Source organism: Petaurus breviceps, unplaced genomic scaffold (genome assembly GCF_028583685.1).
Source record: "Petaurus breviceps papuanus isolate PSGF00001 unplaced genomic scaffold, PetGlider_PUasm1.0 77, whole genome shotgun sequence".
Lineage (NCBI taxonomy): Eukaryota > Metazoa > Chordata > Mammalia > Diprotodontia > Petauridae > Petaurus > Petaurus breviceps.
The window spans coordinates 4,060,371-4,075,915 of record NW_027186492.1 but is presented as its reverse complement, the minus strand read 5'-3'; the positions used below and the strand labels follow the sequence as shown (position 1 = coordinate 4,075,915).

Genomic DNA, 15,545 nt, shown 5'->3' with positions numbered 1-15,545 from the left:
TCCAGTGTTGGGATGACCTGGAGACCCGAATCCTGGGCTCAGACACTTAGCACCCACCCAGAAACACCTGGCCGTGTAACTTTGAGCAAGTTACTTAACCCCTATTGCTTTAAAAAATATATATTAAGGAAATAATTTTTTAAAATGGTAAGGAAAGGGGTCTAGCAGTACCAGCATTACCAAAGGGAATAACAAAACACTCAATACCTCAAATGACATTACAAAGCTGTAATCATCAAAACAATTTGGTAATGGATAAGAAGTAGACTCATAAGTACAAAAATATTTGTAGTAGCTCTTTTTGTGGTGTCAAAGAATTAGAATGAGGAGATGCCTATCATTTGGAGCATCCAACAAATTATGGTATATGAATGGGATAGAATACTTATCATGCTATAAGAAATAATAAAGGGAATGGTTTCAGAAAAACCTGTGAAAACTTATATGAACTAATGCAAAGTGAAGTGAGGAGAACAATTTATGTAATAACAGCAATTTTGTAAAGGTAATAGACTTTGAAAGACTTCATTACTCTGATCAACACTATGACACCACAATTTCAAAGGATTTCTAATGAACATACTATTCACTTCCTCACAGATAAATGAGGAAAATATTGTGGCCACAATTTATTTTGATTTTTAGCAAAACTTTTAATGAAATATCTTTTTTTTTTTGAAAAACAAAACAAAACAAAACCAAGAACACAGCCCTTGGTGTCAGGAAATAAAGCTGAAAAAATTGATTTTAGTTAAAAGGTACAATTTAACTGGGGGTGATTCTACTCTGTTTTTCAAAGAGTGTTGTGCCTAAGATAAGGACTTTGGTAATAAGAACTTCCTTTTCTGGGTCTTCAGTAATTCAGGCTTCTTTTTAAAGATTTTTGAATTAATTTTTTTTAACATTTCAACCAATTTTTTTAACATTTTTCTTTTTAAATTTTGAGTTCCAAATTCCTTTTCTATCATCCCTCCCTCACCCACTGAGAAGACAAGCAATCTATCAATTATATATATGAAATAATGCAAAACACATTTCCATATTAGCCATATTTTTTTAAAAGTGAGAAAATTATATTTCAATTTGTACTCAAAGTTTATCAGTTCTCTCTCTGGAGGTGGAGCATTTTTTTCATCATGATTCTTTTGGAATTGTCTTGGATCATTGTATGGATCAGAGTAGCCAAGTCTTTCACAGTTGATCATCATTGCAACATTGCTGATACTGTGTACAATGATTTCTTGAATTCTTCTCACTTCACTTTGTATCAGTTCATATAGGTCTTGCCATGTTTTTCTGAAACCACCTCCCTTGTCATTTCTTTCTTTCTTTCTTTCCTTTTTTTTTTTTTTGCTTTTTGGAGGGCAATTGGGGTTAAGTAACTTGCCCAAGGTGACACGGCTAGTTTGTGTGTGTTTTTGAGTGTGTGTGTGTGTGTGTGTGTGTGTGTATTGTGTCTGAGGCTAGATCTGAACTCAGGTCCTCCTGACTCCAAGGCCAGTGCTCTACTCACTGTACCACCTAGCTGCCCTCCCTTGTCATTTCTTTTTTTTTTTTTTTACATTTTTCCTTAAAGCCTTTAATTTCATAGACATGATGGAAATTTTTTTACAGAGACACATGGAAAACTTAGACATGATCAGTTTTGATAGTGTAGACAAACTAACCAGATAGCTAGCTGTACTATCAAAGCTGCCTTCATACCAACACTATACCTTCTCAACAGTTGCCTAGGTAACAGGTAAGCTAAGTATGTTTAAGCTGATGAGTTTTGGATGTGACATGCTGCAGAGCTGTATGGAAGGGGTAACTAATACTATTCTCTTTCCTCTTCACCCTCTCCTTCAACAGAATCCACACCAACCTCCTCATAATCTTTCTCCAGGGCAGCCATATCCTCCCATGCCTCAGAGAACTCTCCTTCCTCCATGCCCCCCTCAACATACCAATGCACAAAGGCACGCTTGGCATACATCAGATCAAATTTGTGGTCCAAGCGAGCCCAGGCCTCAGCAATGGCTGTAGTGTTGCTCAACATGCACACAGCCTGCTGTACCTTGGCCAGGTTACCACCAGGAACCACAGTGGGAGGCTGGTAATTGATGCCAACCTTAAAGCCAGTTGGGCACCAATCCACAAACTGGATGATGCTACGCTTTGTCTTGATGGTGGCAATGGCAGCATTGACATCTTTGGGAACCACGTCACCATGGTAGAGCAGGCAGCAAGCCATGTATTTACCGTGGCGAGGGTCACATTTCACCATCTGGTTGGCAGGCTCAAAGCAAGCATTGGTGATCTCTGCTACAGAAAGTTGCTCATGGTAGGCTTTCTCAGCAGAGAGGACTGGGGCATATGTGGCCAGAGGGAAATGGATACGGGGATAGGGCACCAGGTTGGTCTGGAATTCTGTCAGATCAACATTCAGGGCACCATCAAATCAGAGAGAGGCAGTGATGGAGGACACAATTTGGCTAATAAGGCGATTCAGATTAGTGTAGGTTGGGCATTCAATGTCAAGGTTTCTGCGACAGATATTATAGGTAGCCTCATTGTCAACCATGAAGGCACAATCAGAGTGCTCCAGGGTGGTGTGAGTGGTCAGAATGGAGTTGTAGGGCTCCACTACACCTGTGGAAATCTGAGGGGCTGGGTAAATGGAGAACTCCAGCTTGGACTTCTTGCCATAATCGACAGACAGACGTTCCATCAGCAGAGAGGTGAAACCTGAGCCAGACCTACCACCAAAGCTGTGGAAAACCAAGAAGCACCTGTGCACTGATCAGCCAGCTTCCGAATCCTGTCTAGAACCAAGTCAATGATTTCCTTGCCAATAGTGTAGTGCCCACGGGCATAATTATTGGCAGCATCTTGGCAGTGATCAGTTGTTCAGGATGGAAGAGTTGGCGGTAGGTTCTAGTACGAACTTCATCAATGAGAGTTGGTTCCAGATCTACAAACACTGCTCTGGGGACATGTTTGCCAGCTCCTGTTTCACTGAAGAAGGTGTTGAAGGAGTCCTCTTCTCCCCCAATGGTCTTGTCACTTGGCATCTGCCCATCGGGCTGAATACCATGCTCCAGGCAGTACAACTCCCAGCAGGCATTGCCAATCTGGACACCAGCTTGGCCAACGTGGATAGAGATACATTCACGCATGGCGGTTAGTAGGTTAAGCAGCGACTAAGACGGCAGGAGCAGGGATACGCGGGTTCTCGTTACAGCCCCCGACAAACTAAGAGTCGAGATAAGTAACACACTGCCCCTTGTCATTTCTTATAACACAATAGTACTCCTTCACAATATGCCACAACTTGTTCAGCCATTCCCTAACTGAAGGGCATTTTCTCAATTTCTAATTCTTTGCTACCACAAAAAGAGCTGCTATAAATATTTTTTGTACATATAGTTGCCTTTTCTTTTTCTTTGATCTCTTTGGGATATAGACCTAGTGACAGTATTGCTGGGTCAAAGGGTATGCACAGTTTTATAGACCATTGGACATAGCTCCAAATTATTCTCTATAATGGTTTTCTCCATTCTATCTCTCCTTTCCTTCTTCTTCTAGTGCATTCCTCTTTCTCACCCCTCCATTTTTTGTAAGCTAATTTCCATGATCTTCCCAACTCATACCCATGTCTTCTGTCTATGTAAACTCCTTTTAATTGCTCTAATAATGATGAAATTCATAGGAGAAGTTCAGGTTTTTGAGGAGCTGGGGATAGAATTGCAAGGGCTGGTGATAGCATGTCCACAAGGGTTGCCCCCTAGACCATGTCTGGAGAGGGCTGAATTGGAAGAAGAGAGAGTGGTTGGGGGTTTGTTGCTAATGCTGGGGCTTTTGGGTAAAAGGGTCCTAGATTGTATCTACCTGGGTCATCTGATGGCAAGTGGTAGTTGAGGCAAAAATTATAGCGAGAGGAAGAGATATGGTCACCTAAAATGTTTGTTTTGCTAAAAGTAGGCATTTAGTACATATTTGTTAAATTGAAATGGAGGAAACCATTAAATTGAAGGATAAGCCATTACGGCAGAGTGGTAGGAACTGATAAAGCTGAGATAAAGCTTATCTACAAATATCCTCTAAACAGGTATTGAAAATAGACCAGACCAAATCCTAATAGGAAAATCTTTTTTTTGTTTGTTTGTTTTTGTGTTTTTTTCATCAAATGCTTTATTAACTTCTAGTTTACATCATTCATTCTGCAAGATTTTGAGTTACAATTTTTCTCTGCTCTCTCCCATATCTTCCCCCATCCCCCCTCTGATTTTCCAGTAGGACATGGTGGATCTCTATGCCCCAGTACCTGTATATTTAATTTCCCAGTTACATATAAAATAATATTAATACTAGTATATATATATATATATATTAAACATTTGATTTTAAAACTTTGAATTCCAGCTTCATTCCCTTCCTACCCTTACTGGGAAGATAAGCAATTCAATATAGGTTGTACATGTGTAGCTAAGCAAAACATTTCCATAGTGGATATATTGTAAAAGACTGACTATATCTCCCTCTATCCTATCCCACCTCCCACTTGTTCTATATTCTACTTTGATCCTGTCCCTTTCCAAAAGTGGGTGCTTCCAACTCCCCTCCCCCTCAGCCTGCCCTCCCTTCCATCATCCCCCCTCTCATCCCCTCCCCCCCTACTCTCCTGTAGGGTGAGATACCCTATTTAGTGTGTATTTCATTTCCTCCCTAAGACAAATTCAATGAGAATAAGGTTGACCTATTAACTTTTGCCTTCCTGTTCTTCCCTTCCATTGTGACCATTTCCCCTTGCCTCTTCTATATGAGATAGTTTACCCTATTCTGTCTCTCCCCATCTCCTCTCATCATATTCCTCTCTCACCTCTTAATTTCACCTTTTAGGCATCATCCCTTCCTATTAAATTGGTCCTGTGCCTCCTATCTATGTATACCTGTACACATATATACACACATTCACATATATATTCATACACCCATATACCCTCCTATATAGACATATATATGTATATGTGTGTGTGTATATATATATATACACACACACATTTCTATTCCCTTCAACTATTCTCATACTGAGAAAAGTTTAGTAAGTTACAATTATCGTTTTTCCGTGTAGGGATGTAAATGGTTTAACTTTGATAAGTTCCTTATGATTTCTTTTCCCTGTTTATCTTCTCATGCTTCTCATGCTTCTCTTGCTTCTTGTATTGGAATGTCAAATTTTCTATTCAACTCTGTTTTTTTCAGCAAGAATGCTTGAAAGTCCTCTATTCCACTGAATGACCATATTTTCCTGATAGGGAAATCTTGAAAAAGTTTCAGTGAGTCATTTGTCCAGCCCAGCTTAGCATGGGGAGACAGACAGAGAGGTTTCTAGACACTGATGTTGTACTGAGGTTAAGCTGGACTAGGAGCATACCAGTACAGAGCACTCCAATATCCAAAGGAAAGCTATGTATTCGGGGAAGGGGGGATCTCAGATTCAAGATGTGGCACTGTGATGGGGAAATGTACCCACTGGCAGCTTTGTAGTCCGCTACTGGTTGAGTCATAAACCTAGCCTGAATATGAAGGTGGTGTTTGGGTGGTGGGGCAAGAAAGAAGAAAGTTCATTCAGTTCAGAAGTAAGCAGCAGCAGCAATAGAGGTATAGCTTAGACCAGGGTGGGGAACCTACAGCCTTGAGGCCACATGTGGACCTCTAGGTCCTCAAGTGAGGCCCTATGACCAAATTCAGACTTCACATAACACAAATCCCTACAGGTTTCCCATCCTGGCTTAGACCCCAGGAGCAGAGTAGAGACCCAGTTCCAGCATCTAGCCCTGCCTGCAGAATAACTAGGGCAGGAATCCCATACCAAAAGAGAAAACTACAATTCTGCCACTGTGAACCAACACAATTTTCCAGTTGGCTGATGTGGGCTGAATCCAGCAGCAGGCTACTTTTGTTCAGACCCAAACACAAGCCAGGAACTTGCAGAGCTCAGATCAGGGGAGCAGCAATCAGACTTTGCCCTGGATCGGATCACTCTGAGAACACTGAAAGCTTTCAATTCTCCAGCCTGTCCCTGAGATCCTGGAATAACACAACACTCAATAACCTAAGAAAGAAGTAATAGGACCGGCTCAGACCTTCCCTCCAGAAGTTTCACAGAGCCTAGCCCTAACACCAAGTCCAAAGCCAGGAAGTAGGATGGACCAATATACAAACAAAAAAGAACCACATCATAATGAGCTATTATGATGGCAGAGAAGCTTAAGACACAAATGTAGAAGAAGAGAATAAATTACAAACATTTGAAAATAAGGCTTCAGAGAAAAACAGACTGGACAAAAAGAATCAACTAGAATTCTTGGAGGAGACGAAGAAAGAATTACAAAAATGTTTTTATAGATGAAATAAAAGTGCTTGAGGAAAAAATTGGAAAAGACATGATAGCTATGTAAGAAAGAATTGTAGAGTATGAATAGCTTGGTATAACAGGTTCAAAACCTTGCCCAATCAACAAACAAAAATTAGAATGGACCAAAGAGAAGCTAATAACTTCATGAGGTAACAAAAAAATATTAAAACAAAGTCAAAATACTGGAAAAATTAGCAAAAACAACTGACCTGGAAATCAGATAGAGGAGAAAAAAATTAAGAATCATTAGACTATCTGAACACAAAGACCAAAAAAAGAGCCTAAATGTCTTACTTCATGAAAAGAAAATTGTCCAGATCTCTTAAGAATCCAGCAGTCACCTCTTGAAACAAACCTCCAAATGACAACTTCCAGGGACCTCGTAGTCAGAGTCCAGTTTCCAGATCAAAGAAAAAAAAATACTGTAAGCAGCCAAAAAGAAAGAAGTCAAGTACCCACGAGCCACAGTCAGAATCACACATTGGACAGGCACAACCAAAAGGAGAGAACTTGAATACTACAGTATTCCAGAAGGCAGAGAATTTGGATTTATTGCCAATAATAACTTAACCAGCAAAACTGAACATTAATTTTGTAAGGGAAAAGTGGGAGGGTGAGAAAGATTTTGCAAGATTAGACAATAAAATATTTTTAAAAAGGAAATGGAATTGGTGGGAGTTGGATTTTGTTGATTCAAAAGGATAAAATTTAATAAAATAAAACAAACAAAATTTGTTTAAAAGTGGAAATCGGGAGAATCCCCTTTGAAAAAGGACGGGCACAGGGAGAGAGAAAACATGAACTATATGGAGGACTGAAAAGGAAGAGTTGGGATCTAACGGTAACGAGAATACTATAATAATAGCTAAGCACTTTAACGTTTTCAAAACTCTTTTACAAATATTACTTCATTTGATCGTTACAAAAAACTCCCGAACGTAGGCGCTACTATTATCCCCATTTTACGGACGAGGAAACTGAGGCGGACACAGGTTAGTGATTTGCCCAGAGTCACACGGTTAGTCTTAGTCTGAATTTGAGCTCAGGTCAGTCTGGCTTCGGGTTCAAGGCTTTATCTCCTGCGCCACCTAGCTGTCCCAAAATCTAGAAGGACTTCCTACATAATGTTTCCAGCCGGGCACAAAGATACAACAAACCAAGCCCTGACATGATTGGGCGTCATCCATCGTCCATCTACAATGGGCGGAACTCTTTTTGCTTTGGGATTGCGAGCGGCGGCGGACCGGAATCTGTGTAGGACGCAGGCGCGGGCGGAAGTTGCTCTTTGAAGCCGGGAGAGGATCGATAGGGAAGGTGAGTTGTGCCAGAAGAAGGGAAGGACGGCGATGTGAGGTGAGTTTGGGGGAACTGGGGAGGTCTTGGACCACTGACTTCCGGCCTCGGAAGGAGGGTGATTAGGGAGATTTAGGGGTCAGGACTGTAACCCAAATTGGGCAGGGGGGAGGGGGTGTCAGGCTCCCGGCTTCCACCGAGTCTCCCAAGCTGTAGCCTGCCGCTCTCCACCGCCCAGAAGTGGCTTTTAATTTTTCGGAGGATCCCAGATTTGTGGCTGGGAAGGGACGCAGAAGTCTTGTAACCCAACATCCTCGTTTTACAGGTGAGGAAACCGCGGTCCCCTGTTCAAGGTCACAGAGGTAGTAATTAGGGCATGACAAAGGCAGGATTCGAATTCAGGTCTCCAAATTTAAAGCGTCTTCCACTGACCCGCACTTTTGTTATAGAATTTTAAATCACCTACATCAGACTTGATGTTAAGACTGGGCTTTGTGGAACTTATGGAGGCAAGGGCTGAGCTGGTCCTGTCGCTGCTTTCTTGGATTTTGAGCGTTGTGTTATTCCAGGATCTCAGGGACAGGCTGGAGAACTGAAAGCTTCCAGTGCTCCCAGAGTGATCCGATCCAGGGCAAAGCCTGCTTGCTGCTCCCCTGATCTGAGTTCTGCAAGTTCCTGGCTTGTGTTTGGGTCTGAGCAAGAATAGCCTGCTGCTGTATTCAGCCTATATCAGCCAGCTGGAAAGTTCTGTTAGTTCACAGTGGCAGATGTGTAGGCTTCCCTCTGGGCTGGGATTCCTGCCCTGGTTATTCTCTTGCACGATTAGATGCTGGCATTGAGACCGTGCTCTATGTTTGGAGTCTCAGCCTCACTGCTGCTGTTGCTGGCTTCTGAAGTTCTTTCTTTCTTTTTAAAATTAATTAATTTATTTTTAATTTACAACCTTCAGTCCACAAGCTTTTGAGTTCCAGATTTTCTTCCTCTCCCTTCTCTCCCCCCTCCATAAGACGGTGATGCAATTTGATATAGGTTCTACATATACATTCACATTAAACATATTTTCACATTAGTCATGTTACAAAGAAGAATTATAACCAATGGAATGAACCACGAGAAAGAAGAAACAAAACGAAAGAAAAAAGAGAAGCAAATAGCATGCTTCTATCTTTTTCTGGATGTTGATAGCATTTTCCATCATGGGCCTTTTGGAGTTGTCTTAGAACCTTGCATTGCTGAGAAGAGCTGTCTGTCAAAGTTAGTCATTGCATAGTGTGGTTGTAATTGTGTACAGTGTTCTCCTGGTTCTGTTCTCCTCACTCAGCATTAGTTCATATAAGTCTTTCCAGGTTTTTCTGAAATCTGCCTGCTCATCATTTCTTATAGCACAATAGTATTCTATTACATTCATATACCACATTTGTTCAGCCATGCCCCAATTGATGGTCATCTCCTCAGTGTCCACTGAACTTCTTTCTTGATGCCACCCAGGGCCTTCCTCCTGGGAAACAGCACTGCTGTGCACAGATCCCCTTTTTACTCTGCCCTCGATCAGTGCTTGGATTGGATAGTGTGTGATTAGGCTGCCAGCTGGCACCTGTCCTCATTTCTGTGCCCTGTTGTGATCTGGGACTTCTTTTTGTGCTGGTGCATGACCTCCTCCTAGTGTCTTGCCAACCTTTCTGTCCCCCTGTGGAGACCTGGGCCTGACAAAGGAGTCACTATGACTTTTTCTGGACTTCCCCATCAGGATTTGGTTGGGTATATTTTGTAGATGTGTTTTAAGCGACTAACAGGAATTTAGTTGCATTGTTTCTTTTTACTCCACCATCTTGGCTTCACCCCCCAATTTCCTTTATGTTTTATGGAACTTAGTGAGATGATTGTATGTTTTCTGGTTAAATTTAGGCTCAGGGATGTGGAATATTATGATGCATTTTGCAGATTTTGGTTACATTTGAAAGAAAGGATAAATTCACTGCTAATTTGGTAACTTTTGAATTGTTTCTTCTGTTACAGGTAGAGCTGGACTTGTAGCTGAAGTTTCTTTTCCCTGATGAATTCTGGAGAATTTATGATTTGAATTGGTTCTACCATGGCTTTACTTCAGAAGCTGCTAAATGGCATTCATTTTTCTAAATTTTGTGGAATACAAGATGCTGCACGATGCTTTTTGTTGGGGCCTGGATTTGCTGGCTATCCCTCCAGACTATACAGTAGTATTAAAAAAACAGAGGCTGATTCAGGCAGATCTTCCCCTGAGGGAAAGACTCAAAGTGTATTGGAAAAACCACCTAAGGGTGAAGTTAGTTTAGATCTAATGTCACCTAAGGAAAAGGTTGAAATTATTTTTGACAAAGCAATTAGGACTGAGATAAAACACCATTTTAAACTTTTAACAAAGGAGGTGGTAGACCATTGGATAGGACCTGAAGGTCGCCCTTTGCAGGAAGTTTTACTGGAAAATACTAGGGTAATGTGGCAGTTTCGCAGTGATGAAGATTTGGATAAGTGGCTTGTGACATCTGACAGGACAATAGGAGGCAGGAGCAAAGCCTTCCTGAAGATGGCCAGCAATAACCGAAGTGCACTCTTCTATGGAGTTCTCAGTACTGAACTTCCTCATGATGGGGAGACCCAGCGGAGTGGGTACTGTGCAATGATGTCCAGGATTCCAAGGGTAGGTGAGAAAGTCAAGCTCTTTGGCTCTCTGAAGTGCCCTTCTCTGCAGTCTTTATTGTAGCATATTGCTTTTATTTATGCTGAGGAAAATGCACGGAATATCCTGAGCAGAGGACTCTAATTTATACCGAGGGACACATTTATACCACTGAAATTAAAGGGAAAACGCGTTCCTGAAGCAGAGTAGAAAATCCCAAGTTATTTTTTGACTGGCCCCTGTTTTCTAGCCTGGTCATTTGGGCCAGAGCAGGTCATTCCCGTATCAGAAATGCCCTGTGTATCCAGGGCAGTTTTAGAAATGGTGGATGAAGATTTGATTCTGCTGTTCTTTTGTGGGCCCATGGCTCAGCTTCGCACTAGGATCCTTGTGCCCACCTCTGGCTTTCCTTAGAGCGAGTCCAGATTTTCAGGACACTGTGAGGAATCATCAGACTGGGAATGGTTTAGGGATGTACTGTGCCAGACTCCCTCACTTGTTTTGGGTTGCATTTGGATAATTCTCAGCAGATCAGGAGACAAACTGATAGGAACTTAATTATTTGCTTGGATTTGTGTTGTATCATGTTGCTACTCTGAAGTTTAATCTTGGGTTCATCCTGCATTCTTCCTTCTTTCCTGTTTCCAGATAGTTGCCAAGTCTTGTCTAGCTTACCTTACATGCTCCTTTTCTGTTCACTAACTTCTCATCCCTTGACTATTATTGCAGTCTCTTAATTGGATTCCCATCTTCCAGTCTCTTCCTTCTCTTAGCTGAGCTCTACACAGGCACCAAAATAATTCTTCTAAAGTACCAGCTTGACCAGGTCACTCTCTTACTCAAGAAAATTCAGTGGCCGCCTGTTGTCTGCTTCTCTGTTAGGAGGTGTGGGCAGCATGCTTCATAATCAGCCCTCTGGAATCATGGTAGAGCATAGCTGTTTATCAGAGTTCTTAAGGCTTTCAAAATTGTTTGTAAGCCATTTGTTAAAAAAAAAAAGCTAAATATTGTATGCAAAGCATTGTTTAGTGGAAGGTGGTTTGCCCATGCTGAATATTCAATTAATTTGAACAAAAAAGATTTATTGAGCACCTTTTATGTGTAAAACATATAGATCCTGAGGATAGAAAGATTGGAAAATGACATTTCCTACCCTCTAGGAGCTTTCAATCTAACAGGGATGTAGAGAATCACAGATAAGTATATTGTAAGGGGTTCGTGGATTCTATGATTTTTACCCCAGAGAATGGGGCAGGGAGAGTTATATAAATTTAGAAATATAGAACCATAATATTTCATGCTCAGACAGTAATAACTGTTTGGTGTCCTGTTTTCATTGTGGTCCAATATTAGTAGATTTGAAGAAAGCCAAAAATGGTTCCTTCTGCAAGAAAAATAAAATACCTAGTGTTTTCTTTTTATGGTTATTTTAGATGGTGAGCCATATATTTCACAGATAGTGGATAGTACTCTCAGTATCAATATAAATATTAGGTTACATTATTATCAATTAATATATTACATTAACTTAACCTTTTTCCATGCCTTTTAGGGTGCTTTTGAGAGGAAGAAGTATTATGATTGGTCCAATTTTAATTCTCTCTATCTTCGTGTGCGTGGGGATGGTCGACCCTGGATGGTGAATATCAAAACAGACACTGACCTGATCCATAAAAGTCAATATTTGCATAGTTACTTCATGTTCACACGTGGGGGGCCGTATTGGCAGGAGGTCAAGGTAATAACAACACATACTTTCTCTGGGTTCTGGAATTGATATCCTTTGGAATCATGGCTGCATCCTGATTTTCTTTGTCTTATTAATCTCTACTGGCAGAGTGTGGAACTGCTTTATTTGGAGAATTGAAGAGCTGGCCTTTGCACTTATGGCAAATATATTATAATTATTATATCAGTTATATTAGTATTATAATTATAATATAATTGTATGATATTATATTAGTATTATAATACTAAGTATCATATGATACTGAGTACATTGGGGTTAGGTAAAGGTGATAGTCATGAATGTGCTAAATAAATATGATTTAGATAAATGCCAAATGCACAAATAGATTTTTTTCATTTATATCATAGCAGCTTTGAACCATCTCTACTCAATGAGTGGCACTGTTAAGTTCTCAAGGAAGAGAAATAAGTTTCTCAGAGATTAAAGTTTTTGAAACTTTATGAAATAAAATTGCATCAATTCATAGAGATATAAACAAAAGGCTAGGGAATGTTACTTTATGAGATTATGTTTTTCATTTCTCAGTCCATCTATTTGAACTAGCAATAACATTTTCTTTCATTTGGTTAGTGCTTGCTTTATGTTTTCACAGAATCACTTAATGCAGTCCCTGGCACACAGAAGGTGTTTAATAAATGCTTGTTGAAGGACAGCTAGGTGGCTCAGTGAGTAGAGCACTGGCCTTGGAGTTAGGAGGACCTGAGTTCAAATCCAGCCTCAGACACTTAATACTTAGTAGCTGTGTGACCTTGGGCAAGTCACTTACTCCCAACTGCCCTGCCTTCCCCGCTCCAAAAAGACAAATAAATAAGTGCTTGTTGATTGGTTGAATCTTTCTTATACATTATCGCATTTGACTTAATCCTTAAAAAGAATTCTTTGAAGGTAGGTAGGGCAAGGTATTATTTATTCCCATTTTACAGATTAGCAAATTGAGATTTAGAGAGGTTAAATAAATTGGACAAGGTTATACAGGTTGTAAGGGGCAGGACTTGAAACCAGGTTTGCTGATGAGCAGATAGCCAATATCACCAACCTTGTGTCAGGGAGACCTGAGGAGACTATAATACTAAGCTAGTACATATTAGTGTTTCACCTAAATCAAAAAATTATTTAAACACTCAAAATGAAATAAATCTTGTGTGTAAATACTTTTAAAGTCACTATCAAATTGTTTTCCTTGCCTTTTCTGTAAAAATCTTATAACGACATTCTTGACTTAAATGATTTTGCTCCCAGTAATAATTTTTAGATTGGCAAGGAAATGAGATATATCTTTTAATTAACTTTTTTATGTAGTTTAACCCTTAGTAAGCTGAGAAAGAGCAAGACTCTAAAAGATTAATTAAAATTGTCTAAATTTATAGTGGGACCATACCCACATGTTCACATGGTTCCTGTCTCCTTTCATTTTGAGGAAGGAAAACATTTAGGATTAAAGATGGGGAAATTATTTAAAAGGGAATAATATCTCATCATATTCTGTATACAAAACTTACACGTTTAAAGTTTCTGACTAGCTTTTTCTTTTACTAGTTAAGTAACCTGAATTTATATAACTTTATCCCATTCTCTCTATATTGCATATATAGCTTGTAAAATTCATTTTTATTTAGAACACCAAATAGAATGGGCACTTTCATATATAGAGAACAGAAGAGAATTATACATTGCAAAGTCTCGAGGTACATATTTGTACATATCCTTGTGTTTGAGATTATATACACATACATAATAGAAAAGGGATTAGTCAAGTGTTATTATTGAATTTATTTGCCAAGAGGATGAACTCTACAAAACTATTTTAGGGTAATAGGTGAGCATAAACATCTTTTTTATTCAGTGGTTAGGTCCAGGTAATTCCAGATAGGTTTTTCAGAAAAGTAAGTTTGCAATAGAGGGATAAAAATAGCCAGAAGGATGATGAAAGGTGACATTGGCAAAGGGGCTACAGAAAAGGTGGTTTTTTTTTTTTTAGTAAAATGGAGTATGTAATATGTAACACATTAACTGGGGGAGATCTTCATTATGTAGTATTACCTTACTGTATGAATTTAGAATTAAGTTTAAATTAACTGTCGTCCCCTTGTGTGATCAAATCTAAGTAAATGCCAAAATTCTCTCCATCTCAAGCATGAATAATAAGATAGGTGCTTTCTTTCTACAGATTCCATTCTCCAAGTTTTTTTTTTCCAATAAGGGGAGGATCCAGGATAACCAGCATCAGCTTCTGACAGACCAGGTGAGTTTTTTTGTGAATTTTCAGAATCATAAGGTCTTTTTCTACAATGCAGTTTCAGTGAAGGGGTTCACTACATTTTCCACATATGGCAAAGGATGACTGTTTATGCCTTAAAAGTGCCAATCTTATGCCTAAACTTATTGTCACTTCACTTATTAAGTGGCCTAGGAAATGAAGAAACTGTGATACTACCATCTTTGTAGAACCACAACACCATGTTTCATCTTTAAAATGGGGTAGGGCACTTCAGAATCCAGGGATTTATTACAGTGTCACAAGTTGATTTAAGGGCCTTCCCTGGAATAGTGAAGAGAGTGGGAGAAAGGCTGCATGTGGGAAGAGCCAGCACTCCAATTTTTATGGTGTGTTAAAAGTCTGTAAACCCTCTTACAACAACTCTGTGAAGTAAGAATTGTATTATTTTATAAATGAGGAAGCTGAAACGCGTAGAGGCCCATGGCATGACAAGGTAGTGACAGCCAGGTTTCAGACACAGCTCTCTCTTTTATCACACACCTTCCTAGTGACCTGGATGGGCAAGTGATAATCTCTTCTAGCTTTGCAAGAGAGGACAAGACCTCTTTTAAGGCTTCGTAGGGATTAGCAGGGTTTTACATGTCTTTATTAGAACATAGAAACATCTTAGATTAAAGTGTGAAGAGACTCAGCTATAATAAGCATCTGAGAGAATTAAAGATATATTGTCAGCAATGAGCCCAAGATTTTAATTCTTTCTTTTTTCCAATACAGATCAGTAGTGTTGGATTCACCCTGGCTGATAAAGTTAATGGTCCATTCTACCTGGAATTAGATTTTATTGGAGTGTTTCATGACCCAACCCATACTGAAGAATTTGCCTATGAAAATAGTAAAAAGATTTGTGGGAATCTTTAGCCAGAACAGTGGATCATCATTTGTTCATAATTAAGTAATTTATATTACTCTGTTACTTGACAGGGATGAAATAAACTTTTTATTGCTAATGTTTTATGCAGTGCTTTATTTGGTATGTATTGTGAAACCATCAATTCCTTTTATTTCTTAAAAGGAGCAGGGACAGCTTTGGATCCAAATCTAAAGAGAAGGCAAGATATATAGGACTATTAGCATAATCAGTTGTTTAAATAGCATTTTAGGTATGCTTTCTTTTTTAGGTAGGCTTTCTTCACAGTAATTCTGTGTGGTGGCCATGTTAACATATATT

At 39.6% G+C, this 15,545-nt stretch overlaps 1 protein-coding gene and 1 pseudogene across 3 annotated transcripts; one reads left to right on the top strand and one right to left on the bottom strand.

Annotated features, from left to right (window-relative positions):
• Positions 1–1,541: 1,541 nt before the first annotated feature.
• Positions 1,542–3,158, bottom strand: LOC138175417 (tubulin alpha-1C chain pseudogene; annotated as a pseudogene).
• A 4,516-nt stretch (positions 3,159–7,674) lies between these two features.
• Positions 7,675–15,324, top strand: NDUFAF1 (NADH:ubiquinone oxidoreductase complex assembly factor 1). Of its 3 annotated transcripts, none has more exons than XM_069105814.1 (5): positions 7,675–7,753; positions 9,710–10,370; positions 11,902–12,087; positions 14,267–14,341; positions 15,092–15,324. In XM_069105814.1, exons 2-5 carry the CDS (start codon positions 9,786–9,788, stop codon positions 15,233–15,235), a joined length of 990 nt encoding a protein of 329 aa, XP_068961915.1. In that variant the 5' UTR covers positions 7,675–7,753; positions 9,710–9,785; the 3' UTR covers positions 15,236–15,324. The 3 variants fall into 3 exon arrangements, with proteins under 3 accessions (XP_068961915.1, XP_068961917.1, XP_068961916.1); XM_069105816.1 differs by having other exon boundaries at positions 7,691–7,714; XM_069105815.1 differs by lacking the exon at positions 7,675–7,753 and adding an exon at positions 7,762–8,018.
• Positions 15,325–15,545: the final 221 nt, after the last annotated feature.

Coding starts and splice junctions, on each gene's coding strand:
- NDUFAF1 (XM_069105814.1), top strand. CDS start 9,786: ATGGCTTTACTTCAGAAGCTGCTAAATGGCATTCATTTTTCTAAATTT. Junction 10,371..11,901: donor TGATGTCCAGGATTCCAAGG/GTAGGTGAGAAA, acceptor CATGCCTTTTAG/GGTGCTTTTGAGAGGAAGAA. Junction 14,342..15,091: donor ATCAGCTTCTGACAGACCAG/GTGAGTTTTTTT, acceptor TTTCCAATACAG/ATCAGTAGTGTTGGATTCAC.